The sequence below is a fragment of the Meriones unguiculatus genome, chromosome 11, assembly GCF_030254825.1.
Source record: "Meriones unguiculatus strain TT.TT164.6M chromosome 11, Bangor_MerUng_6.1, whole genome shotgun sequence".
Taxonomy (NCBI): Eukaryota; Metazoa; Chordata; class Mammalia; order Rodentia; family Muridae; genus Meriones; species Meriones unguiculatus.
This window is the reverse complement of record NC_083359.1, coordinates 110,817,959-110,835,627: the sequence shown is the minus strand read 5'-3', so window position 1 is coordinate 110,835,627 and position 17,669 is coordinate 110,817,959. Positions and strand designations below refer to the sequence as shown.

General features: G+C 53.7%; 1 protein-coding gene across 4 annotated transcripts in view; it reads left to right on the top strand.

The window, feature by feature from the left end:
* Positions 1-16,869, top strand: part of Hhat (hedgehog acyltransferase) — a 204,030-nt gene extending 187,161 nt beyond the window's left edge. For all 4 annotated transcript variants that reach the window (XM_060364950.1, XM_060364948.1, XM_060364947.1 and 1 more), the window contains one exon: positions 15,214-16,869. In XM_060364950.1, coding sequence (XP_060220933.1) covers positions 15,214-15,305 — 92 coding nt within the window. In that variant the 3' untranslated portion in view covers positions 15,306-16,869. The remainder of the gene's footprint in view (positions 1-15,213) is intronic.
* Positions 16,870-17,669: the final 800 nt, after the last annotated feature.

The window sequence follows — 17,669 nt, the reverse complement described above, 5'->3', positions numbered from 1 at the left end:
AATCATTTATATTCGTGGAGAAGTCACTAGCTGTTATTCTGGCATGTTCTGGAATGTGCCACTCGAGTGGAGAGTGGCTCCTCTCAGGCCTGTGGCATCCTCACACCCTGCCAGTGAAGTTGGTGATGCAGCAGATCTCGGGGTTCCTGTGGGTGGCCTGCAGACAGGGCCTTTCGTGTGACCCCATCATCAGCACCACTGTTCTTCCAATGGTCAGCTTTGGAGGAAGAGGGGCATCTTACTCGTCTGAATGGACAGGCTTTAAGTGTAAGAGCCGAGGCTCAGGCGTCTGAAGAGCACATACTTGTGGGGTGGTAGAAAAGGGGCACCCCTGTGGCAAGACCCGAGGTGTGCTACTCTGGCCAGACTCATGCCACACGGAAGTCAGGAGTGGACGCTTCAGGGTTGAAAACTAAGTATCGTCTTCCCAGGACACACACTTGATTGTCCCTTGCAGAAGGTGTAGAGTTAGATACAGATCCAGAAAGGCCTTAGAAGAGATCCTGGCCTACCCTAACCTTGCTGACCTAGTATGTGGAAGAGTTAACTGAGGCTTAGGGGGATCCACTTAATTTCAGACAGTTCGGGCTAGAGGCCTCCTTTTCAAGAGGACTGCACTTCCACGGTACCCTCAGAGCATAAAAATAGCCTTGCGTGGCGTTTGGTGGATAACGGTCCCTACAGGTTCGTATATTTGAATTCTTGGCCCTCAGTTGGTGGAACCATTTGTTAAGGCTTAGGAGGTGTGGCCTTGTTGGAGGAGGTGTGATGGGGGGGCAGGCTATGAAGTTTCCAAAGCCCACACCATGCCCAGTTAGCTCTGTGCTGGGCGCTGTGGCGTGGTATGTAAACTCTCAGCTATCGCTGCAGCAATTTGCTGGTCTGTCGGTGCCAAGGTGGACCCTAACCCTCTGAAGCTGAGGCCCCAAGCAACCCCTTATTTAAGTTGCCTTGCAATAGAAAGGTAATGAAGCACTCCATTTTAAGCAAAGTTAGTTCAGAGCTGCTGCCTAGCAAGTTCTACTTTGGACATCTGTGATAAGTTGCTGTTTTTGCTATGTGCTATAAGGACATTTAACCTTAGATCAATCATTCCCTAAACACTAGAATAACTTGGTGTGTGGCCTGGACACTCTTACAACAGCCTTCAGGAGGCAAAGCTTAGCAGCTTTAGTCTCATGTGTTGTCCCGACCTCTGGAGTGGTCATTTGGAGACAATGACCCTAACACTATGGCCTGGGCCTTGGCTTCCATTGTGGGTCCAGGCCTCAAAAGATAACAAGGTTGGACAGTTTGCCTCTGACCCACAATTGGACCCAAACACACACTGCTCAGTGAGGCCCCGCCATCAAGAGATGAACACACACTGCTCAGTGAGGCCCCACCATCAAGAGATGAACACACACTGCTCAGTGAGGCCCCGCCATCAAGAGATGAACACACACTGCTCAGTGAGGCCCCGCCATCAAGAGATGAACACACACTGCTCAGTGAGGCCCCGCCATCAAGAGATGAACACACACTGCTCAGTGAGGCCCTGCCATCAAGAGATGAACTGGCCGCCGGGCTGGGCTCCAGCGCTGTGTCTGACTGTCTCTCCTCCTCACGCCCACCCTCCTTTCACCAGGACGTGGCCTTCCTCTCCAGTCTCTGTGAGCCTGGCCACGTGGGGTTCCTCGGCCAGCTCACCCCACTCTGGAGCGCCCCGCACCTTCTCCAGCCCACAGGCCCCTTCTTTCCATTGTTGTGGCCACAAGATTCTCGTCTGAGAGTCGTCCTCATCTTGTCTTGCCATGGTTGGTGCCTGCTCTCCAGACAGCAAAGGGGGAACATGGGAAAATCGCTGCTGATTCTCCTCAGGCTTCGGCGTTTCTCAAACCTGCTGACTTGACCTTATTGTCAGGCCCTTGCTTTGTTTCAGGGTGGTGTGGCCAAGCCGCCTTCCTTACGATAAATGTAGCATGGCACAGCCGTGTGCTGGAGTACGGAGCACTCGTCCACAGGGCTCGGTGCGCAGTACTCTATCAGCAGAACCACAACTTTCTACTCATTTTTATGCTCGATCATGGGTGTGTGTAGCATGTTATCTGTGTGTTGTGTGTGTGTTAGCGTCGGTGTGAGTGCGGGCACGTGTGTCTGTGTAGGTACACATGCACGTGTGTGGTAGAGACCTGAGGTCAAGTATGTCACTTGTGGGAGCCATCTGCTTGTGTTTTGAGAGAGTCTCTCGCTGGCCTGATTCTCTGAGTGCTCAGCAGTCCTGGGCACTCACCTGTCTCTGCCTCTCTAGTACCGGGATTATAGGCAGGAAGTGCAATGCCCCATCGTTATGTGTGCTCTGGGACTTGAACTCAGGTCCTCATACTTCCACAGTGAGCTTCCCCCCCACCCGACTGGGTGTCTTAGTTAGGGTTTCTATTGCTGTGATGAAACACCATAACAAAATAGAAAAGTGGGGAGTAAAGGGTTTATTTGGCTTATATTCCATATTGTAATCCATCCCTGAAGGAAGCCAGGACAGGACTCAAGCAGGGCAGGAAGCTGGGGGCAGTTGATGATGCAGAGGCCATGGCGGGTGCTGCTCACTGGCTTGCTCCCTGTGGCTTGCTCAGCCTTTCTTACAGAACCCTGGACCACAGCCCAGGGATGGCTCCTCCCACAGTGGGCGGGGCCTCACAGGCCCACCTGCAGCTCCATCTTAAGAAGGTGTTTTCTTAAGTGTGGTTCCCTCCTCTCCCATGACTTCAGCTCTTGACATAAAACTGTCCAGGACACTGGGCGATGTCTCCAGACCCCAGAACGTTTGCTTATTATTGTGGGAGTATTTGTTGACTGAGTAGCTGGACTTTAAAGCTGACTTGTGAAAGCTCTTGAGCATAACTACACATGTTCCAACACTGAGAATAAAAGCCCCACTAGCACCCTGGCCTCTGGCTTTGGTGGGTCATCATTTCCTACCCTCTGATGCCTCTGTTACAAGCTCTGCCTTCACCCTCTGATCAAGAGGCCGTGAACACAGCCCTGGGCCCTGGGTCCATAGCTAAGACAAAGGCCCTAAGATAAGGCATTGAATTCTATTTTTTGCCTTTATGGAAAGAGTACTATCTCTTGCAGAGTTAAAAAAAAAATGTATTTCTCTTGAGAATGTGTCGCTTCATAATGAGGAACATTTTAAAATAACAGAAAAGAAAGAAAAATGACCTGCAACCCCAGAGCGTGGAGAGGGCCTCGTCCCGCCTGCTCTCTGCTGGCGTGCCTTACAGAAATGCATCTGCGTCTTCAATTTGCAAAGGCTCTTTAACATCAACTGTGGACTGTAAAAATGATTATGAGCCCAAATGCTAAATGAAATGTCTTGTTGAATATTTAAAATAATGTTGAGGAATTGAATAACAGGCTGGCTATATCCACACATCTCTACTTTTCTCATTATTTCTGAAACAAACAAAAAAAAAAATGTAATATTCCATGTGTTCCAATCCCCCAGCGGACTGAAGTAATGGTGATTTCTTCTTAGCTTTCTAAGGCTGTCAGGACAGAACTGGGCCATAGGACTCGGGCAACAGCACTGGAGGCTGCCAGGCAGCACCGAGCATTGGGAAGCCCTGCTGTCCGTGAGAGTCGGGGGTCCCTCTCACTCTTCCCAGCGTGGGTGGTGTTTGTCCATCCTCGATGTCCTTGGCCTGCGGCTGCCTCTCTTCTAACTAGTAGTCTCACAACATGCCCCTCTCCACCTTTCTGTCTCTGAGTCCTTTTCCTTCTCAGAAGCTCCTCCAGTGGAAAGTGATTCATCTTAGCGCGATTTCCTCTGAGGAAGCCCCAAGCCCCATTCTGAGGCCGGAAGTCGTACGACCTGCCCCTTGCTGTGCTTGTCCTAACCACTGGGGCCACTTTCTTCTACCCAGGGAGATGACAAATATCTATGTGCAGCTCATCTTGTCGGCAACCCCTGCGCAGAGCTTGGCCAGTAGGTAGACCTCGACAGGGTTTAAAATCCCACAGCAGCGGGAGGAAGAATTTTCATGAGTCTTGTTGGTTTTGCTTCTTGGCTGCCAATGGCTTCCCGACCCCAGCTTTCCTTCCTGTGCCCCACCTCTGAACAGGTGGCTCAAAGGAACTTTGCTCTTCCATTCCCCCTCCCTGATCCTCCCATCCCTTACTACCCCCCTTCCCCAGCCCTGTTCTTGTGCTGTGGGGACGTTCTGGCCCTGAAAACCTAGCTGTCACCTCACAGCCCAGTGTAGAGAAAGCCTCTTGCTCCTCCCTCCAGCCTCATCATGAGGGAGGCGGCACGGTGAGCTTTTCAGGCTCTTTGTTTCTATGTGACAGCAGATCTTCCTTCTCAACATCAGAGCTGCTTTTCCAACCGTAGATCAAAGTGTTCCTGAGCTGAGTGCTGCTTGCAGACCCTCCTGTGAGCATGCAGCTACTGCATGCTTCCCGTAGAGGAGTTAAAGCCATACATGCACTACCCAGGCCTTTCTCCCTCAGTCCCAGCAGCCTTTGCTTCTCTCTTCAGCCATCAGTCAGTCTGGATGCAGTAATCATTGGCTGAGGTCTTAAATCGTGCTCTTCGTACTGAGCCTGCTCATTCAGTGCTTTTTGGTTGTTAATCCCTAGACCCTGAATCTGCCCTCACTCAGTGTCAAAGCTGGCTGGTTTTTGTAATTCAGTACATGCATTTCCAGACCTCTATAGAGAAATTAGTGGCCGTGTGTATTGTATGCATGATAATATACTGAGTAAGGTTAACTTGAAAATTGCACAGAGGACTGAGCTTGCATTATGCAAAAATGCAAGAACAGGTTGTATTAGGCACCAGGCACATTTGAGTTAACATGCCTACATGTGGGAATTGAAAGAAATTTAGGGGTCAATTCAAGCGATGCCAGGATGGAACCTTGAAAAACAAAAACAAAAACAGTCCATTCTAACTTCTTTTGTTTAACTTCTTTTGTTTAGTAACCCAGTTAGTGTATATGGAAACAGCTTTCTGTACCTTGAGGCATTGGGATGTATAATGTTGGCCTCCACAAATGCTTTAGGAGGGTAAAAGGGCCAAGTACAAGCTAGTATGTATCTGGCTGAGTATTCAGCAACCCTGTGTAAGGCAAGGAGCTGTCCTCAGAGCAAGGTGTCTGTGATTTGGAATCTTGTCTGGATTCCCACACACACCCTCTTCTCTCCTGAGTCTAAGCTCAGAAGTAGGGGCTCTTCCAGAAATCCTGGCACAAAAATGACCTCAAAACAAGCCCTAGCTCTGCCAAATGCTAGAACCACAGGTTGCAGCCCTGGCAGTCCAGACGCTGGGAGGACTGAAGGTCCAGCCTGGGCTATATAAGAGATCTGTCTCAATACCATTACTGCCCTGGCTGTAGCTCAGCGGCAGAGTGCTTGCCCAGCGCCTGCAAAGGCCTGGGTTCCATCCCAGCATCTTAAAAGGGAGGAGATGGCAGGGAAGACAGGCCGAGAGGGGTCAGGCCAAGGCGGTTGTAGTGCCGTGGTTAGGAGCTCAGTGAACACAGACAGTAAGGAGAAAATGCTGGAACCAGATGTAGCTATGGCTGATACAGTGGCAAAGTCCAGAAAACAAAAGGCGCAGAGAACCAATGCCCAGTGCCAGCTGACAAAGGGGCACCAGGTTTCTCTGTGTTGTCTGGGATGAGAGTGTGAGGCCAGGAACTGGCTCCATGCCTGGGAATGAGGAGCGCTGTTCCTTCCTCCCAGCTTCTCATCCCAGAGCAGGGGTTCGCAGCCCTGTGGGCTGTGCCCCCTTGGCAAACCTCTCACTCCAAAACCATTTACACTGTAATTGCTACAGTAGCAAAATTACGGTTGTGAAGTAGCAAAGAAAATAATTATGTGCTTGGGGTCACCACACGTGAGAAGCCGTGTTCAAGGGCCGCAGCATTAAGAGCGCTGAGGACCCCTGTCCTAGAGGCTCTGCTGTGGCTGGCTTAGTAAGCTTCCATAAAGGGTTGAACCCTCTGTGCGTTCCAGGGTTTAACAGAAAGGGGCAAAGTACACTTCTTTTTATTGAAAGGACAGACACAGGGCCAGGCAGATGGCTCAGTGGTGAGTGCTTGCCGAGTAATCACAGGTTGAGACGCTTTATTAAAGCCAGCTGTGGCCTCTGAGCTATCACCCCAGAGCTGGGCTGGTGGGCTTTAGTGAGGGGAGCAGAAAAAGGCGCTCACTCTGGACAGTGAGCCTAGCTTCGGGCCCAGCAAGGCATCCTACCTTGGAATTAGGCGGAGTGTGGTGGAACCGTGTGTTTGTTACTTTTCTGATGCTGTGGCGGCAGAAGGAAGGGTTTATGTGCAGCTTGTAGATTCACAGGGATAAGAATGCATGGCCACCAGAGCAGGTGTATTTATGGAAGTCTAATCTGTGAAAACAGAGAGCATGCTGGGAAGATGAAGCAGAAGAGGTTTAATGCAGGGAAACACATAGGACTAGAGTTAGCAGGGACCCTTGGTGACCCAGATTCTCACTGTAGTGAAGAGTGATGGCCCAGGGCTGGGGTCAAGGCAGGTGGGGGGCAACCAAGATGCCCCTGGAGACTCTCAGCCCAGAAGAGAGTGGAGAGCAGGGCAGCCCCTCTGATCCCCTCCCCGTTTCCTCACTCCTGTGTGGTTGCTGCTTTGTCAGCAGCATCGGGGGCCTCCTGCTCTAACCCGCAAGCTCCAGGCTGCTCCTGTCCTACACAGCTGGTCAGGCCTCTGCCTGTGGCTGGCAGCTGCAGCGTGGATGCCCAGTGGAGCAGCAGTGGGCAGGAAAGCTGAGTGCGTTAGCTACAGGCCCCTGGGTGTTTGCCCTGCAGGGCCCTAGCAGATCCAAAGTCCATCTGGCCAGTCAGTCAGAGCTGAAGGAGCCGGAAGCATGTAGCTATCCCAGCTGCAGTCCACCACCCTGCTGCCCCCACAGACCGAGCATGGAGCTGGCTAGGAACACACTGTTCTTCAGAGCAAGACCTTGCAGAGCCATGAATGTCTTTCTGTGTCACCTGAGAAAGGCATGAGTCACTCTGCATGTGTCACTGCTCTGAGCTCTTTACGAAGACTCTGCCTGTCACAGTTTGCTGGAGCGCCACTTTCTGTCTCCACAGAACTCCCGTTGGCCTGAGCCTTGGCACACAGCCATAGGTTTGTAACTGGACTTGTGCCCTGCTTCCCTAGGGAGGAAAGAGGACTTTTGTTTCATGAGAGTCAGAAAGGGCATGGAGGGGGTCAGCTGGTTCCCTCTGCTCACCCACTCCCCGAGGGGAATGTCTGTCATGTCTACCTTCTGTTGGGCGTTTGGCACAGCCCAGACTGCACAGTGAGGACTGGGGTGCGTACCTTTTGCTGGTTGAAAGGTGCCTGTGGCACTCCTCCACCCACTGCCCTGGTTCTGTCTCCTGGGTGGCATAGAGTAAGTCCCATTCCCTCTGGCCTGTTTCCGTTAGGGACTCTGGCTTGCACTCACGTACCTGGACCGCAGTGGTGTGCCCGTGCTGTGTCTCGTGGTCAGCCAGCAGACCACTCCGCCTGAATGGACCTGCTTCTTTGGCATTTCTTAACCCTGTGCTAAGCTGAATGCCTCTCCTAGTCCCCATCTCCCAGGATGACAACAGCAGTGACCCTGGCTCCTGTCCAGGTCCAGCAGCTGTGTTGACTCCATGATCCCACATGGCTGTGATCTGCAGCTCCTATGGAAGGAAGTGTGTCCCTAGGGGAGGGCGACATGGCAGCTGACGCCTCTGTGACTCAGTGGAGCCCTCTCTGGGGCGCATGGCTCTGGTGGGAGGGCCTTCAGGGTCCTCATTGGACAGATGTTCCAGCCTTGCTCCAGCCCTGGGAAGTTCCAATGCACTTTGAGGAAAGAGGAGCCTGTTAAAGCCGTGGCCAGGTCAGCACGCTGGAGCAGGAGCAGCGGCAGCCCTTTGAGCAGCAAAGGAAAGGGCAGGGCGGGTTGAGGACCATGTCCCCACTGCCACATGCATGGGCTTCTCCTGTCCCTGTGCCCCAGCAGCCTGAGCTGAGAAGCCTTTCCCAAACTGTTTGCAGACACGGACCCCACATTTTCTGAGCTGCTCTGGGATCATTCTGGGGCTCTCCTTTTGAGGGAGGCAAAGGCAGGTTGGGTTCTGATCTGCGCCATGAGATCGACTGTTGGCTCAGTGCCCTCCGAGGAAAAGCAGAGCCAGCCTGCCCCTGGCCAGGAGTGGGAGTGGGCAGGCGAGAACAACGATGGCACTGTCAGGCCTGGCACCGCTCCTGGAACAGAAGCCGTGGCTGCTGGAAGGGAGAGTTCTGTGAACCCTGGCTTCCAGCCCCGCCCTGCTCCCTAGTGTGTCTGTGAGCAAAGCCGACTCCTGATGCTGCAGTAGGTGGGCTGGTGAGATGAGCTTTGACGGCAGGTGGGAGCATGTCCGTCCTAGCCCCAGAGGCTGCTGAGAGCTCCCGGAGACAGCTGCTGCTGCTGCTGATGCAGGGAACACGCCCTTCTGTTTGTCCCAGAATTCCAGTGGAGCTGTTGACATGTCTGACAGCTGTGCTGGGCGTGGGGCATGTCAGATGCACTTGCCGACACCCCTTTTCAGATGTGCAAGGTTCCGGTCGTGTTTTCCTCTCTAGGTCCTCTGGCAGGTTCACTGGCAGGGGTGGGTGGCACACGTCTCAGCCCTGCTGTCTTGAGAATATCTGCTTCCTCTCTGCCAGGCTCACCCACAAGTACAGATGGGGCCTGGACCGTGGGTGTTTCTGTCCACTGCCGCATCCCACGTCGGGGAAACAGAGGCTCAGCAGATGTGCCATGTGTGGGCCCCAGCTCATGGCTTTTACGGTTTCAGCTCCCTGGAGCGGGTCTTGCACTTTAGAAGGGAGAACTGTAGGTTGGTGGGTTATCTGTGTTTCTCCAGCCTCCTGTTTATTCTCTGGCCATCTTACCATGCATGTCTGGGGAGGAGGAAGGCCATTTCTCCCCCCTCAGGAAATGCAGTGTCTGCCTGCTGCGTGTGCACACGCGTGTGGAGACGACACCCCAGGGCCAGGTCCCTTCCTTTTGAGACAGGAGTGTGTTGACGCAGTGAGGCTGACCAGCAAGCTGTGGGGAGCCCATTGCCGGTCCCTCGTAGGAAGGTCTAGAAATAATTGATAAGTTCCTGGCTCTGACTCTCCCTGAGAACCGTGACGAAGCATCCTGTGCTCCTACCCTGTATGAATCACCTCTCTGGCCAGTGCGTCCACACTGTGCTGGGGCCGCTGGCTCGGTGACACAGATGTGTGTAAGCCAGGCCCCTCCCGACTCAGCCGGAGGCACCAGGCCTGCCACTCCCCTCCTTCACCTCATCACATGGGCCGTGCATCCTTCCCCATGTCCCAAGGTGAGCGCGGCTGCAGAACAGTGGTATCCGGGAGAGCAACTGCAGTCTCGGGGTTGCTGCATGTTGTCACGGTGCTGCTGGTTGGTCATCTCTGACTCAGTGTGGCGTGTAGTTGAACTGTGTGGCAGCCACACGTGTAGACAGCCTGCTGCCTTGGGAATCCACTCGGGTCCTGACAAGCTCACCTGTGGGTCCCGTGGCCCACAGACGTGGGTGAGCGGACCACACACTCTCAGCACGTGGCCTTCTGTGTCGGGGGCAGCTTTCCCGAGGAGCTCGCTTGCTGGGTAGGCTGCAGCCTCCGTGTTGCACAGCTTGGTTATGAATTATCGATGACCCAGTCTTTGAGGCTGTGTGAACCGCCCAAGAGGAGGAGGAGGAGGAGGAGGAGGAGGAGGAGGCGGCACACCCAGGAAGGCCTGTGACCAGGCAGCCCGCCACAGGGGCTGGAGCAGCAAGTGCTGGGAGCAGATGCCTCACCCTGTTTGCTGAGAGAGAGAATGTGCTTGTCGGCCCCTCCTGCTCTCCCTTTCCTGTCAGGGTAAGGGCGATGCTCTGCGTGTTTCTCTGTCCTCATGGCACATGAAATAGTTTTTCCCTCTGGTGGCGAGTGCTTTGGCGAGTGTCTGCCGCTGGTGCTGGTTGCCGGGGCAGCATGAGAAATGCGCAGAGGCTGGCGTCGCCAGGCTGTGAATTCGACTGTGAACTAGGTGATTTATAAGGCGGCTGCGGGGGCACCCTAGCCAGTGGCTCCTGCTTGGGATGGCAGGGTGCTCCCTGCGGGGGCCCGGCACCCCTGCCCTGCCCCCCAGCTGAAGCCCCTGGGAGGGTCAGGCTGTAGCAGGAGCCTGATGCCTGTGACTTTGACAGTGTTGCTAAAGGTCATCTGAGCCCCTGGAGCGAGCCTTTCAGACCTACAGAATCCGGCAGGACACAGGGATGCTCAACACGCTTTGTCCGCTTTATAGTGCAGGGAAGGCCTCAGGAACAGGAGTGCCCAAGAGAATTAATGATGTCCGAGAGAATTAATGACAGTAAACGTCTGAAAATGCAAGATGCTGTGCTTTCTGTGGCTCCTGACAGAGACCTTGGGCACTTAAGGTCAGAGAATAGCTTGGGACTTAAAGGAGAGGCCAGGCTGGGAGGCGGGGCTGGGCTGGGAGGCGGGGCCGGGCTGGGAGGCGGGGCCGGGCTGGGAGGCGGGGCCGGGCTGGGAGGCGGGGCCGGGCTGGGAGGCGGGGCCGGGCTGGGAGGCGGGGCCAGGCAGCCAGGTGTGCTTTGAAGCCACTCTGCAGTTGGCCTGACGCTCACACTGGGAGAGTGATCCGCCTTCTCCGACCCTTGTCTTTGTGTGGCTGAGGGATGGGCTGCCGACAGTCTGAGCTGCAGGAAAGCCGCCTAGTCTGCTGATGGACAGCTGTGGCAGAAGCCCTTCCCTCAGCGTCCTGGAGTGTTTGGACCGAGTGTAGCGCCTACACTCAGGACATCCGTGCCCCTCCCCCCCCCACGTACCTGTTGGGAACTCAGTGTCAGGTGTTTGTCTTGGCTCCTCGGATGCGGCTGCACGGGGCCCTCCAGCCTTTAAACATGGCTGCCTGGGGACATGGACACAGCCTCCCTACACACAAGAACCATTTGGTTGTGTGTGTGTGTGTGTTTTCTCTCATGAGAGGGTGGGAAAGTGATAGCTAAGGTCTCAAACCTGGATTTGGGTCCCCGAGAAAGGAAGAGGTTCCTGTGAACGTCCTTCTGTATCCCCGTGTGTGTGGAAGAGGCGCAGACAGCTTGGCATTTTTCATGTGCCTGTCCCGGATCAGTAACCAGCCCTCTGCCGGGAAAAGGCTCCTGCCCCACAGCTTATTAAAGCTCTAAATTTAGCCAGGGAGGAAGGGCCTTGGGCTCCAGACCATTTGATGAATGGCTCGTGGGATCTGGCCGCAGCAGCGCTGGAGTAAACAGGATTTAAATGAAGCACCTTGCCGCCTTCCCTGCGGATCCGAACATCGCTAAACAGTTGAGAGCTGATCCCAGGATTGGGAACGAGCTAGAGACAAAAGAACCCCTGTGTGGAAGAGCAGCCCCAGGCAGGAGGGAGCCCAAGACAGATGGGTCTCACATTGTGGGGAGTTGTGGGTGACAGCCCTGAGGATATGAGAGAGAGAGAGAGAGAGAGAGAGAGAGAGAGAGAGAGAGAGAGAGAGCTGGCTCACCACTCATCTCCCTGTGGTGACATGGACAAGGCAGAGTTACACTCCTTCCTCCTCTCCCCTCACAAGCTTCAGCAGGTGGGAGACCTGGCCCTGAGGTCATGAGAGCAGGAGAGCTGGCCCTGTCCCTCGGCAGCGGCAGCCTTCAGAAGAGCAACCCTGCTCCTTGTCTGGGCGGCACAGTAGAGCTGCCCCTGGGGGTGGGGTGGGGGCGAGTGAGCCAGCCCCAGGGGCATGCGTGTAAAGAGCCCCACCACTTGTCTGCCTGCAGGTAAACAGTGCCCAGCAATGCTCAGGTCTAGTGTGGAGCCAGACCCACGGAGAGTGGTGTTGCTGGGAAGGTGGCTGTGCTCTGTGTCTCTTGCTTGTCATCATGGGCTTTGGGGCATAGGATCTTGCTATGTTGGCCAGGGTGTTCCCAAATGCATGGATCCATGTGAACCACCTCAGCTCCAAGTAGCTGGAATGTTAAAGTCTGTGCTGTGTTCCCACTGTGTAGATGGGGAAAACAAGGATTTACCGAGGCATCGTGGTCCAGACAACAAATGTCCTGACTGCTATCTGCTTGCCTAACTGCCTTGTCTTTTCACGGTATGTCGTAAGAGCAGGGGAATGCTTGGAGCCCATCTCGCGGGAGTGAGGACCACTCTTACAGGTAGAAGATCTGAGCACCGGCGTGTGACAAATAGTCGTGAGTCACAGCTGTTCTGGGCCCAGCTTTGGATGAGTAAACACACCTGTAAGCTACTTTTCGGATTCCTTTTCTTTCACCCTTCTCCCTCCGTACCTTTTCACCCCTAACACTAGATAGGAGAGAAAGGATAGAGGAAAGGGGGTGACGTTATCATCAGACCACTTCCTGCTGATTAGGAGTACCCAGTTCCTTGGGGCAAGTTCGACCTCCATCATTAGGGTATCAATGTCTTCTTATTTCTTTGAACGTAACTGCTTGGCAAACTGCAGCCAATAGCACCCAGCCCTGCCTTTCGGGCCCGAGCATTTACATAGCTCTGAATGCTCCCAGAATTCCAAACATCACACACAGAAATGGTCTGCAGCTGCCAAAACCACACTCCTGCTAGAGCACAAGGCAAATCGTAGTCACCTTCTGTGAAGCAGCCTCTTATTCCCACACCTGGGATTAAAATGAAAACATATTCCCATAATATGCCTGTGCTTTTTAAATACACCAAAATTTACAAAATTCTCAGTACACATGCCTACAAGCCCTTGGCTGCAGGTGGCCTCAGGGTTTGTATTGACCAAATCCCCACTGCTGCTCTCCCCAACACAGCTGAAGTCCAGCAGGTGCTTCCTGTGACTGAAACATCATCTTTCCATCCTGCTGTGCAAGACGCTGAGGAGTGTGTATTGACAGGTGCTTTGAAACTGTGTCTCACCCCGAGCGGGAGACAGCTGCCAGTGTCCAGGCTCCTGGCAACCTCTTGGAGCGTCAGGAAAATGCCAACTGTCTTGAGCAGCATCTCTATTCCTTCCAAAGCCGTGTGTTCCTGAAACCCGTGTATGGAAATACCGTCGTTTTGGTTGTTGCTAGCGAAGGCAGCTGTGAGGCGGCCATCCAGACAGCGCTCGCGTCCCCATGAGAAGTGAGGACACAGAAACGAGGGCTGGAAGCCACACAAGATGGAGTAGTAGTTAGACCGGTTCAGCTGCGAGCTGCAGGGTGGCCGGGAACTACTGGAGGGTGGGAGAGCCCAGGAATGACTCTCCTAGAACCTCCAAAGGGAGCGTGACCCTGCCAGCAGCCTCATCTCGGGACTGCGGCCTGCAGGACTACCACAGAATATAACTCAGTTGCTTTAGTGCCTTGGTGGCAGCCACCACGGGTGACGCGCACACTGGCTGACGTGGGCATCCCCCTGAAGCCAGCCTATGGGGAAGGGTGGGGAGAAGCCCAGGGTTCCATGTCCCCGTTGTCCCTCTGACCTTGCAGGACGTACGTTTCTGTGGCTCCTGTTACTACCGGCTGCCCACGGTGGCTCCCACATTCGATACCATGCAGGGGCCGCCGCGTCCTGCATCTGTCAGAGCAGTTAGGCTGCGTCTGTAACGCTCACCTTTGAGAGTCACGCCTTTGTCAAGGCTGGGATGGAGCAGTCAGGGCCTGAGCGCAGCGACGGACGGAGGTCGGACCAAGAAGCAGCTGGCGGCGGCCAGATCGCCTCCCAACACCCACCCACGTGCACCCAGCCCTGTGCCGCAGCTGTGTCCCATGGTGGCCAGAGCTACTCTCCCTTGTCTCTTTGCTTTCTGCCTGGCAGACTCTTGCTCATCCCATGTGGCCCAGCTGACATGGGCCTCTGTACACTCTGCACTCCGTTATCTAGTGCCCAGGACAAGGGTGACAGTGAGCCCTACTGTGTGTGCCTGTCTCTCCCGAGCTGCCACGGGAGCACCTCTAACACAAGACTGAATTGTGGAGTTTGGCTTCTGCTATTCTGTAGCACCTCCAATTCTCTAACACTCCCAAGGAAGTTAGACACTAATATTGAAGACAAGGAAAGATCAGATATTCTAAGATATGTGCTTTGTGGAAGGAGCTGCTCAAAGCTCTGACATTTGTGAGGTTTTTTTTTTTTTTTTTTTTATGTGTAGAGTGTTTTTGTTTTGTCTGCATGTATGTGTATGCGCTGTGTGTGTCTGGTACCACAGAGGACAGAAGAAGGTATCTGATCCCCTGAAATGAGACTTACAAATAGTGAGCTGCCGTGTGGGCGCTGAGAATTGAACCCAGGTCCTCTGCAAGAGCAGTGAGTGCTCTTAATGGCTGAACCATCTCTCCAGCCCCAAACTGAGAATTCTTTTCATAGGATGTTTTTATTTAATGTGTGTGTGTGTGTGTGGTGTGTATTCATGTCTGTGCATGTAACTGTATGAGTGTGTGCATGGTGTGTGTGTACATATGTGTGCACACGTATGTGGGGAATATGGGGTGTGTGCATGTGTGTGTGTGCACGTATGTGTGCAGAGAACGCAGTGTGTGTGTACATATGTGTGCACACGTATGTGGGGAATATGGGGTGTGTGCATGTGTGTGTGTGCACGTATGTGTGCGGAGAACGCAGTGTGTGCACATATGCACATGCACATGCTGCAGCAGTGGCTGTGGAGGCCAGAATAGGTCGTTACAGTCCCTGGACCTGGAGTCGCTGGGAGTTGAGAGTCACCGTTTGGGTGCTAGGAGCTGAACTCTAATCCTCTGCAGAAGCAGCAGTCTGCACTGCTGAGCCGTCTCAGCCCTGGGTTCCGGGCTGTGAAATTCAATATTCACCCTGGGGTCGTCCTTTCTGTGTGCTAAAAAGTGACCAGCAGCGGGTCTGCATTTGGAGAGTGGCTGTAGTTCCCACAAGGCTGTCTTCTCTCCGGTCCTTCGCTTTAGTCGCCGCAGAACACGCTCTTTAAAAGCATACCCTATCCCTAAGTGTGTCTGCTTTTGCAACAATGTAACCGTCACTTCACATCAACCGGGATGAGAACACAGGACCCAACCTGCTGGGTCCAGACAAAGCTGGTTTTCTGGGAGGCCTGTGTTTCTGTTGCCATCTCCTTGGGAGACAATTTGCCAGGAAGGCCTGCCCAGGCCTTCTAACCATTCTTCCTCTCTGCCTCTTCCCACAGGCTGGCCATGGGTGACTCTGTCCGTCTTGGGATTTCTGTACTGCTATTCACATGTGGGCATCGCCTGGGCCCACACATACACAGTTCTCTAATGCTGCTGAGAACTTGCTGTCAGCCTTCAGGGACATGGCATTCTGCCCAGACCTCTCACTCAGAGACCATCCCTGAGGGACCGCCTTTTACTCCAGGACAGTCCCTGAGGGCCACCTTCTCCAGGACAGTCCCTGAGGGACCGCCTTCCACTCCAGGACATCTCTGAGGACCACCTTCTCCAGGACATTCGAGGGACCACCTTGCACTCCAGGACAGTCCCTGAGGGCCGCCTTCTCCAGGACATCCGAGGGACCATCTTCCACTCTAGGACAGTCCCTGAGGGCCGCCTTCCACTCTAGGACAGTCCCTGAGGGCCGCCTTGCACTCTAGGACAGTCCCTGAGGGCCGCCTTGCACTCTAGGACAGTCCCTGAGGGCCGCCTTCCATTCACCTTCCCTCTGAGACTGGAAGGTACAACCCCAAGTCCTGTAGAGCTTCAAAGAGTTTCTACCCCAGAAGCTTCCTGCTGCGTAAGATGGAGTCCAGAGCAGTGTCATCTCTTTCCCAACTAAACCTGGCAACGTCTGTTCTAGATCCTCCCACAGACCTGTTGAGTTCTTTCTGCTCTACCAAAGATGCAGTGTGAGTTGAACTCAGAATTCAACACTTTGTTTTGGCACAGAAGTCCTGGTTAGGGAGGGCCTGCCCTCCCTGAGACGGTCTATGATACTTTGATGACCCGTTCCCGTGTCCTGCACTGGGGCTCTGGACTAGCCCTCACAGGACAGTCCTTGGTAGGGAGGCAGCAATCCACACTGTGCTTCAAGCGGCTAGAATGGGTGAGGTACGGCTGGGGCACTGTGGGGAGTTCTGCAGTGTGAACTTTCCTGGGGAGTCCCCACGTAGCTGCTGCTTTCTGAGATCTGTGGCCATGGAGTAACATGGTCGGTCCTCTTCCAGCTGCTCTGCACTGGAGAGTGGGGGTCCACACACAGGTGCTCCTGGACAAGGCCCCAGGGGCTAAGTCTGTTTTGCTCAGTGGGTTTTATTGCCTTATTCTCATTCAAAGAAAGCAAAACCTTCTTTTGTTCCATAGATAATTCAATTTTTTTCTAGGCTTATTTTGTACATTTTTAAATAAAATTTTTGAGATCACCTGCAGTCTCCACTGCCTGTGAATAGACCCTAAGTCTGGTTCCTGGGCAACAGTCAGCCATCTCATCAGCCCTGGAAACTTCAGGAGCAGTTCTGGAAAACCGATGGGTAAGGTGTGGAGTCACTGCCAGTCCCGGAACCCTGGGGCCCAGACCTAGCTCCAGAGCAAAGCCAGAGTTCTGGTCAACTGCGGAGGCAGCTGGCACCAGGAGGGAAGCAAGACGCCCAAAGCCAACCAAAGTCCTGCTGGCATCGTGGTCAGTTCTCGGAGCCACACAGAATGCCGAATGGCGTCACTTTTCCAGGTGTGTGAGAACATGGTCTTGGTCCAGAGAAAATTACTCATACCCGTAGGACCAGCTGTTGGCAACTGTGTGTGGCGGGCGGGGCCGGGGCTCCCTTGCAGAAATGGAGACTATTTTCTCTGCTTTTCTAAAATACAACTGTTGGCTGGCTGTGTACTAGAAACCTAACTACTGTGTTTATACTTTAGGCAAACACCTCAGGATGGATGTGAACAATAGGGCTGAACCCCACCCACTGCCCCAAAGGTCGTGTGAGTTAGTGTGCCTACTGCTAGTTGGGTTGACTCGTTACAAAAATCCTATCTACAGGTTTAACCATTGAAGATTAAAGATGCAGTTAATGTTTAGCCCCTTATCGGCGAGGAGTCTGAAATGAGCATTAGTTATTTGGGATTTTGGGTAGTCTCATCATTAGTTTTGCCATGCCCGTCTGTAATCAAACAGGGGCTGAAGGGTGGCTTTAAAAATGCCACGTGCTTGCTGTGTGGCCAGGGAGGCTCTCCATGTCCTGACTGGCTTCACATATGGATCACTCATGCTTAACTTAACCAGAATTAAGTTCCACCATCAGCAGAGAGGGAAGAACTTTTTGCACATTACGGTCACTGGGTACTAATAAGACGTGGGTGCCAGCGCTGTGGACTCTGGCTCAGTGTCTGCTGAGGAAGCAGCAGAGCTGTGGCCGCACCATGAGGAGAACTGTTCAGGCAGGTGGGCCTCTGCCTCAGGAGCTCTGGACACCATCATGACACGGGGTCAGAGGTCAATGCTGTTGACAGAGTCACTCATATTGCTGTTTTTGCTCTTTTCAAAAGTAGAGGCAACACTAATATGCAAAAATCAAGCCAATTTGTTCAAGAGGAGAATGGCACGTTCAAGCAGGAGGCGGACCGAAGAGGTATGTGAAAGCAAATGCTGAGGTCTGAACGTGGTTTGTCCCCTCTCCGCTGGAACCTGAAGCCA